The 10003-nt window shown below is 35.7% G+C and overlaps 1 protein-coding gene across 2 annotated transcripts; it reads left to right on the top strand.

Annotated features, from left to right (window-relative positions):
* The first annotated feature begins 562 nt into the window (after positions 1–562).
* On the top strand, positions 563–9464 carry LOC125257022. Of its 2 annotated transcripts, none has more exons than XM_048173430.1 (5): positions 563–806; positions 5145–5348; positions 5542–5841; positions 6102–6250; positions 8369–9464. In XM_048173430.1, exons 2-5 carry the CDS (start codon positions 5156–5158, stop codon positions 8513–8515), a joined length of 789 nt encoding a protein of 262 aa, XP_048029387.1. In that variant the 5' UTR covers positions 563–806; positions 5145–5155; the 3' UTR covers positions 8516–9464. The 2 variants fall into 2 exon arrangements, with proteins under 2 accessions (XP_048029387.1, XP_048029386.1); XM_048173429.1 differs by having other exon boundaries at positions 564–806; positions 6099–6250.
* Positions 9465–10003: the final 539 nt, after the last annotated feature.

The raw sequence follows: 10003 nt of genomic DNA, 5'->3' as shown, positions 1-10003 counted from the left end.
AAAAGTTTTCGAGAGTGTAATACTTTTCAAATGGAAAGATGTTAGCCAATCACGGCAGTGGGCGTTTACACTGAAGTCAGTGCTATAGCAGTTTCTTGGTCTTTTGACAGAAGTCTTTCTCTACCTTCTTTAGGCAGTCGTCTCTCAGTTCTGCAAAAATACAGCACATGAAAAAAAAAAAAAAAAAAGTGGCTACAAATAAATTTGACAAATCATAATCAACACAGAAATGTGTCACTGAGCACAAAATGAAGCTTCAGGACCAAAAGTCACTGTTTGGAATTACAGTTTTTCTCAATAAATTTGATGCATTTCTCCAAATGAATATAGTTGCTCTCAAAACAATTAACACAACACACTAAACACACACTTATGTTGGCAAAACAGTTCAGTATGCATTGCATAATGAAACACTGCATTTTTTTTCTATTAAAGGGGTGATGAACTGAGAAATCCAATTTTCCTTGAGCTTTTGACATTCAAGAGGTCATCATACTATAAGAATATCCCGTAAGTTTCAGAACTGAAAACTTCCTTGTTAGTCTAATGAAAGCTTTTTTTGACACCAGGCCCAGCAAACGACAGGGGATCTATGACGTCAAAGGGCATCAAGCACCGCCTCCACAGAAGAAGATCAACACCTACTTCATCACTGCCTGTTTAGCCCCGCCCACCGATTCGCCCATGACGTAATAAATAACATAGGCCTACATGGTGCTAAACCAGATCGAGCTACCAAGCATTAAACATGCCGTTGAGGATTGCAAAATATTGTGCAGTGCCTGGACTCGACAGTAATGCGACATGTAAGTCAAGTCAAGTCAAGTCACCTTTATTTATATAGCGCTTTTTACAATGCAGATTGTATCAAAGCAGCTTTACATTGATAACTGGTACATAATTTTTGCTGCACAGCAGCTCTTAAAGAATAGTGTCAATGCAGGCAGATCAAAGCACTGTTGAATAAATGTCAAGAATACTGTTGAATATCAAGTGTCAAGTCAAATGTCAAGTGTCCCCAACTAAGCAAGCCAAAGGCGACAGCGGCAAGGAACCCAAACTCCAACAGGTGACATCAGGTGGCAAACAAGTGGCAAATAGGTGTTAAAATGGAGGAAAAAAAAACCTTGGGAGAAACCAGGCTTAGTCGGGCCAGTTCTCCTCTGGCGAACAGTGCTTTGTTTTACGAATCAGGTTGCCATCATAAATCTGATAGGATCGCAACATTCAAAGTATTTATTATTAAGTAAGTAACTATGTTCTAATGCCTGATCTGAAATGTACTGATTCATGTACAGTCAGATGTTTTTTTTTATGTTTTTAGCCTGTTCCCAGTCCTAGTTTGTATTTCCAGTTCTAGTCTAAGTCTAGTCACATCTTGTTTTCCTGTGATTGCCTGTTTTCTGACCACCCGCCTGTCTTGGATTTCTCTCTCGTCTTGTCGTCTGGATTCTGTTTGCACCTCTCTCAGACCATTGCCAGTTTACCCTGGATAATTCTTTAGCCTAGCCCTCCTGTATATTGTTTGACACTGATCAACCACGCTTGTCCCTGGTATACTCTTTGTCTCGCCTGCATTATTCCTGTTTGCTGTTGCCAACCCATGCCTGTTATTGACTATGTTTCTATCCAATAAAATCCTGCACATGGATCCGCAAGTATCGTTTGTTCAGCCCATAACAGTTAGTGATGATGAAAGCATTTGTTAGTTTACAGAAAGTAAGTTGCAATGGCGAGATCACTGCTTTCATGCGCTCAGCAACATGTCCATGATCGGCTACAATGTTCATCTCTGCAACCTTTCATGCCACGATCTAAACATAATGCCATAGATCTAAATGAAATGTAGCACTTTTCATGATAGTTAGATAGTTAGTTAGTTAACCTTGAGAGCTGTTACAGTAAAAATGTACTAAACGTTTTCGAGAGTGTAATACTTTTCCAATGGAAAGATGTTAGCCAATCACGGCAGTGGACGTTTACAAGGCGTTTTAAGTCAGTGCTATAGCAGTTTCTTGGTCTTCTGACAAAAGTCTTTCTCTACCTTCTTTAGGCAGTCGTCTCTCAGTTCTGCAAAATACAGCACATGAAAAAAAGTGGCTACAAATAAATTTGACAATCACAAATTTGAGGGTGTACAAGTGCTAGTTTACTGGACACAGAATAGTGAAATTTCTGTCATATAAAGTACTGTTATTGTCTATTGTAATTATACTGTATGTGTAAGTAGTGTAAAACCCTGTCTGATTCTACACTGTAAAAAATGACTGTGATTTTAACAGTAAAAGACTGTAAAAATGCTGCGGTGAAAAACTGTTAATTGGTTTACAGAAAGTTCCTGTACTATATACTATATAATGTAATTTTACGGTAAAATACCGTTAAATTCACAGTTTTTGGAAGTGGAAATAACAATTCATTGTAAAATTTACAGTGAAAAACCATAAATTGACATTCTCAAAATTACCTGCGTGACACTTCACATTTGATGTATTTTCGTTGAAATAACTCTGTTTCTTCTTGGTTTTTCTCATTTTTTTCAAATCAGTTATGTACATTAGGGCTTTATGTTACACCTAATGTTGTTAAATTAATGTTTATTGCATTTTTAAAATGTCATGTGTGTTACCATGATGGTGTTTAGTGCGTGTGTGAATGACACTGTATGCACCTTCTATATATTAGTATTGTCCTTCTCAGCTTGTGGAAAAGCTGCTTGTGATGAACTTTGATTCTTCATGTGACTCTCATCACCACTGTGTTTGGTGACTGTCAGTGTATTATAAAGGTGCAAAACAGATATTAGTACTTTATTAGGTTGGTAAATTAACATTAATATCAGGTAATGAAATTATGTTATTTTACCGTAAATTTAACAGATTTTTTTTTTTTTACGTTGCTACCGTATTTTTTACGGTAAAATTCTGGCAACCACAGCTGCCGTTTTTTTACCGTAAATTTTACTGGGATTTTTTTACAGTGTAGGATGCAATTTCTAAAGCATAATCACCTGTGCTCCTGTTTATATTATCCCAATATCCCATGATACTATTTGATAAATGTGTGCTATTTGAGTTTACATAGTGACACTTGAGTTAATTTTATATATATATATATATATATATATATATATATATATATATATATGTGTGTGTGTGTGTGTGTGTGTGTGTGTTTGTTTTCTGAATGAGAACATGGTTAAACCACTGTAAAATAAGGGCATTTTTTGTATGTGAAAAGTGAAATGTGTTTATAATTTTGAGAAATGCGTCTTTGTTTTGAGAATTCAATGAATGGTTTGGGAAATTGTGCCAAATGAATCAGTTATACCCTCCGTTTCACAGACAAGGCTTAGTCCTAGACTAAAATGCATGTTTGAGCTGATTTAACTGAAAGCAACTTGTACTGACATATCTTAAAATATGTCAGTGTCATTGTTTTGTCTCAAGATGTACACCAGTAATGTTTTTTGTAGTGAAAGTTTATAAAAGCTAATTGATCTAAGGTCTAATCCTGGCTTAGACTAAGCCCTGTCTGTGAAACTGGGCCATAGTGTGTTAGCAGTGGCGTGCACAAGGGGTTCGCGAAAGTGAAAGTGCCCTTTGCGGTCGCATCGCGGTGCCCCCGCGTTCCCATTTCTCCCCCCGGAATGGAATTTCATCCGAGGGAGAAACCCACAAAACACACACACACACCCCTCCCAACCCATCCCCCAGAAAGCGCTTGCGCTCCTGCCCTCACATAGGTCTGTGCAAGCCACTGTGTGTTAGCAATCGAGAAATACTGTAATCAACATCTCAGCATATATTTTCACAAGTCATGCATCATGGAGGAAAAAAGCTGTAAATGCTGGATTCTTCCTTGTGCCTCAACTTCACTTAAAGACTTTGTAAGGGTTGTGATCATATGCTTTCCATCTCCAAGAGAAGAATATGCTGGAAGGAACACCATCCTGAAATGTGAGTGATGCTCAAACCACTCTTGCACCAGTGCTGAATGGTGAAAGTGGACATTGTCCGACACAACTACACAATTTCGCTCAGTTTACTCCTGATTACCCTGTGGAAAGTGGATATCATTGAGGGAGTTTAAACAATTTAGAAGCTTTTCTGTGTTGTGCGGCCCCAAGACAATATTGTGTGCCACAACACCAGTGGATTGGAACACTTGTCGTCCTGAGACATTGTTTGTAGTACAATGTTTATATTGGTCTGAACTCTCTCCAGCTTCTCTCAAGGAAAGACCATAATTTATGACATGGTAAATTAGGTTGGCTCTGATTTCATTTGAAACTCGTTTGTACCCTATCCCTGTGTTGTGTGTACTACTAACTCAGCAGGTATTTGTTTGGGGATAATTGAGAACATTCCAAGTGCAACTGAGAAGTTAACAAATAACAGAGTTTTGTTTGTTGTGTTTGGGAAAATGGTGCACAAATTATTATTATTATTACTATTTTTTTATTGTAAAAGTTTTGGTTGGTTGTTTGAGCTACTGTGAAAACATTTGGGAATTTTGAGAAAATGATTCATGTGATTTGTAATTTGCATGAAATGAAGGAAAATTTACAACCTGTTTAGGACAACTACAAAGTGTTCAGATTACTGTGTTTTCTGTTTTGAGAACAGTGACCGGAGTTTAGAGAAATGTGTCAAATCGACTGAGAAACTGTAAATAGGGAAATGCTTAAGAGCATATGACTTGATCATTATTGCAGTGATTATGTTTCTAGCATGTTATATGTTTGGCAACTGTTCCTCTGACCCTAATTGTTAGGGTGATAAGATTCGTCAGGCTCAAATTGTGAAAGAATGGTTGGGAGGGAGCATAAATCATTTTCACCTATGAATTGCCACCTCTGGGTCCAGACCTTAAATTCTTTTAAATTCTTTGGGATGTGCTGGAGTAGACTTCAGAGTCCTTGACTTGCATTGTCAATACAAGATCTTGACCAAAAATTGATGCACAGTCTCTTGATGAAAATAAATGTTATTTCTATTAAGAGGTCTTTCATATTTAAATTCAAACAGGGCAGTGGGCAGACTCTGATAGCTATTGTTATCAATAAAGACTTGTTTAGGTTTAGACTATTTGAGAATATTTATTATTATATAAGCCTATGATATATATTTCTTTGCTTTCAGGCTGACGTACTATGCAGATGTTAGCTTCCTTTAGAAAAAAAAAAAAAAAGACTTTGAGCTGTGACCACTACTTCCACTTGATGCTATCGAACAGAAACTCACAGTCACGAAGAGCTGCGAAGATGCTGTATGTTCTGAAATACAGTTTTCTACTGATCAGTATTTGTATAAGAAGCATGTCATGGGCAGCTACATCGGTGCAAGGTATGAATATGTTCAATAAATTTTGTTTTCCAATTTAAAACTGAAAAATATTACTTTGGATTATATTGTTATGTCAGACCCTGCAGTAGAACACAGATAAGAAAAGACCAAGCATAAACAAGATAGCTTTGCAAATTCATTAGTGCGTTTAGGTATTTGCAAAAATGTCTCAATAGTTGCTTTTTTCAAACAGTAATCAAAGGTCCTGGGCATGATATCATCATCGAGTGCTCTGCTGATAAAACACCTCAGGATGGAGTGTACATGTACAAACAAGGAGAAGCAAGTAAACAACAGGAAATCTTCTACTTCTACAAACCAAAGCATCTTACCTATAAAACAATGAATGAATCCAAAGTCAGTGTAATTGGAGAACTTCCCAACCTTACTGTCACCCTCTTAAATGTAAATGCCGAAGACAGTGGGCTTTACTGGTGTGAATTTAATTTGGAAGAAAAAACTACTTTGGGCATGTACACTTGGTTATGGATAGGTAAGTGTATCTTACATTTCATGAAAATAATTTTATTATAAAACATGATTTTTATTTATTTATTTTTTTTTTTTTTTTTGTGGTCTATATGAATGTACTGCATGTTTAGTATGTAAACATTGTGAATGGAAAAATTCTATTCATATGTAGAAATTGGAAAGTACAATCACTTTCTGATTAATACTGTATGGAAAAAAAAGTATAGAGTATAACATAATTCTCTGGCCCTATTTTTTTTTTATTCTGTCATTGAAAAGAAGAAAAAGAAAAAGAAAAAGAGTGCCCAAAAGAGTGCCCAAACGAGTGCTCACAAGAGCATCTTGTGAGCACTCCTCGTATGATGATCATTTTGTGTGCTGTCGTTGCCGGGTTCCTATGGATCCTTGGTATCATCTATATGATTCGGAAGGCAAGTATAAAATTATGACATATGTTGTTCAGTTAAAAGCACAAATTAAAAGCAAAAACTAAATGTATCTATCTGAAGTGCATTACTGAGGTATGCTGTCATGTGAGAACACTCTGTGACATATGACAATCACCTTTCATTGATGCTTTTTGTGGTTTGATTTGTTGTTGAAAATCTGCTGCTGTGTAATTCTTTTGCAATTCTCAAACACTGGGATGATTTTAAATGTGCATTTATACACCGTGCACAATCGGTTCTCAACTCTGGGCCTGCGGACCCACCACTCTGCACATTTTGTGTCTTCTTCATTTAACACACCTGATTCAGATCATCAGCTCATTAGGAAAGAAATCCATGAACTGAAAGGAGTGTGTCAGGAGACATGCTAAATGTGCACAGAGGTGGGTCCCCTGGAACGGAGTCGAGAACCGCTGCTATGCACAATATAAAACTCTACATTCCAAACACTTTTGTGTTTGTCAAAATAACTATCATGTAGTTAAAGCTTTGGACCCACTTTATATTAAGTGGCCTTAATTACTATGTACTTACATTTAAATTAATCATTTGATACAATGCACTTATTGTGTACATACATGTTTCTACATTGTACTTATATTTTAAAAACACCTGCATGTAATTACATCTGTAACTAATTTCTGTAATTACATTTATAATTACACTGTTGACCCATCCCTTAACCCTTACCCCTACCCTTAATCCTACCCACACCACCAAAGCTTTCCCTAACCTTACCTGTACCCCACCTCAATAGCAGCAAAAGTGTTTTGCAATTCAGTCTGAACCCAATAAGTACATTGTACTTATTTTTATATGTAAGTACATAGTAGTTAAGGCCACTTAATATAAAGTGGGACCAAAGCTTTATATGAAAAAATAGTTACGGTATTTTAAAGACCACAGGAAACATTTGAAATGGAGCTCAAATACAGTTGTTCAAGGTTTGCTTGCACAAACTATTAAGTGTTTTTGACATTAAGCTCTACAGTATACAAAACTTGAGTGAAAATAAGAAGTTGAACAATTAATTATGGAAATGATAGTCTAAAGCACTAACCTTTTGTTTAATATTGGCTCCCCAAATGCAAAAGTGAAAGATTAATACATTTCAGCAGTAACTGAGTCTTCCTGAGAGTCCCAGGCCACTATTGGTAAATTCTCATCACTGACCGTTAGTGACTCACAAGCCTTGCCGACGTATTAGAGATACTCTTGACTCAGTTGCCTTGCCATAACACTTTGGCCCTTCCCAAAGCTGCTCTTTATTCCTCTGCACATTTCTCTTGCATTCAACACGTTGAACAATTACGAGAACTGATTGTTTGCTTACAATCTAATCTACCCAGTCCTTAATATGTGGCCTTGTTAGGAGATGATCAACAATATTCTCTTCAACTGTGACTAGTCATAATGTTTAGGCTCATCAGTATATATTAATGTATAAATATTAAATTGCATGAAAAAGTGAAGCTAATAAAATAATAAAAATAACTAAATAAAATAACATGTAGGTCTCTATTATCTTCTTTGTCTTATCTTCATTTGAGAAGAAAATCAGCAACAGATTCTTTTTGACCACCAAAAAAAAAAAAAAAGTTAAATGTTATGTGTGATTGGTCAATGACACACATTATCTTTTGTGGTATTTGTCGTAGAAGTCGCACACCACAAGCAAGTGACAAGATTCTTGTGAACAAACTTGGCAAGCGTCCTGTTTATCTGTGTTTCTCTGCATTGCCCTTGTCCTGGAGCTCCTTCAACATCACACATTTTAAATGTCTCCCTAAACAAACATACCTGATACAGGTCATCAGCTAATTAGTAAACACTCCAAGACCTTAAATGGCTGTGTCAGTCAAAGGAGACATTCAAAACCGACAGTGTTGGGAGGCTTTAGCAACAGGGTTGAGAACTAAACTGTTTTAAATGATCATGTTTTACTGGTACATAGTTTTCTCACAGTCAGTTTAAAAGCTGGCAAAATATTTGGATAATAGCTCAAGAACATTGGAAGAGTCATTTATGTTTGACATGAATACTTGACTTTTTTTTTTTTTTTTTAAATGAGTCACCTCTTTTTATCATTCTCATGTGAAGGGCTGTTCGGGGAAGAAGAAACAAAAACCATCAAATGTACCCTCAGACTCAGTTTATGAAGAGATGAAACGGAGCAATTTGGATGCCCGGCCCAATGTGCGGACATTCGTCAACCCGGACTATCAATCTAGCAAGCAACTTCGATAAATACTGCTGATTGATAAGGCTTTCGGTTTTCTTACGGTCTATTTGGATTAGCAAAGCTTTAAGTTTATTACTTCATATTTGAGTTCATCTGTATTTACCTTGTGTGTAATCATTGTTTGTTTCTGTAGCCATCTTTCACTTTAGAATGTGAGGCATCATTCTTTTCATTTAGTGTTATATAATGTTAAATGTTATATAGTGTTAAATATAATCATCAAGTGATTATATTTAAAATACTGTAGATCAGGAAGAATTAAAAATTAGTTCAAGTGTTAAGAATTTAAAAAAGATGCAGCAGTTGAAAAGATATTGTTAGTTGATGGACAACAGAAATGTCAAATACCTTACTTGTGGTTATGTTTGCACATGCATGTGCAAAGGAGCCTAAAGAATGTTGTAAAGTACCTGTTAGTTTCAGTCTGACACTAAGTAGGCCAATGGTGAATTGACTGATGGAATTAAAGTACATAATCATATTTCACTCCTCTGTTCATAATAATGGCAATCAGAAAAGCCTATCATGGAAAACTTGAAACTAAACATATCATAAATGATGGGTACTTGTTTGAGTTTGTATTTGACTTTCTGATGTTCATTTCGCCACTTGGGTTTACACTCTTAACCAATTACCTTCCTTTGCAGTTGTGGTCATGTTTTCTTCCTCTCTATAACCTTTTAGAATGCATCAAAACAAGCTACACCGACCTGTTTCTTGTGTCAACTAACAATGTTAGTATAGTTTTAAATATAAAGACTTTTACTGTAGTAAACGTGATCAAGTAATGTGTGATGTTTTACTCTTCATTCAGCATGGTTGCATTTGAATGTATTGTATTTTATTTAGTATCTCTAGTACATTGTTGTTCATAATACTGTATTGCAAGCCTTAACATTGTAAAAAAGCAATAATACAACAAAAACATTAAACAACTGTCAAAATTATTTTAAACCAATTTTACCGATTCCATTTATTATACCCCAAATGTTTTACAGTACATTACCAACAAATTAATTCAGGAACTTTCAGAATGACATTAGAAAACACCAACTGTGGTACAAAATTCTGCTCTGCACAAAGATAAATTTCCAGCTCTCTTTCTCTCTTGCACACATATATGCCTTTTAGGTAAATGATAAAGGTTTTTGTAAATCTTGTGTCATGTCTGCATGTTAAAATGCTTAAGATGATCACATTGTTGCACATTAGCTATACATGCAAAGGTCTCTTCCGTTAAGAGAGCTCTTAACATAAAATAAGGCAGCGGCTATTTGTAAAGTGAAAATAGCGATATATTCTATTTACACTATATAAAAGTAGCAGTTCTTTGCAATAAGTGCAAATAGTTGTTAGTTGCCATTTATTCTTATAAATAGTGTCAGATACTATCTGTACCTCAGTATTGTTGTACATTAACAGGATGCAATAATAACACAGAGTGTAAATGATTATATAAATAACATTATGAAATGGATGCCGCCTTATTGGGA

Source organism: Megalobrama amblycephala, linkage group LG21, assembly GCF_018812025.1.
Source record: "Megalobrama amblycephala isolate DHTTF-2021 linkage group LG21, ASM1881202v1, whole genome shotgun sequence".
NCBI classification, from domain to species: Eukaryota; Metazoa; Chordata; class Actinopteri; order Cypriniformes; family Xenocyprididae; genus Megalobrama; species Megalobrama amblycephala.
This window is presented reverse-complemented; position numbering and strand designations above follow the sequence as displayed.

Coding starts and splice junctions, on each gene's coding strand:
- LOC125257022 (XM_048173429.1), top strand. CDS start 5,156: ATGCAGATGTTAGCTTCCTTTAGAAAAAAAAAAAAAAAGACTTTGAGC. Junction 5,349..5,541: donor GGCAGCTACATCGGTGCAAG/GTATGAATATGT, acceptor TTTTTCAAACAG/TAATCAAAGGTCCTGGGCAT. Junction 5,842..6,098: donor GTACACTTGGTTATGGATAG/GTAAGTGTATCT, acceptor GTCATTGAAAAG/AAGAAAAAGAAAAAGAAAAA.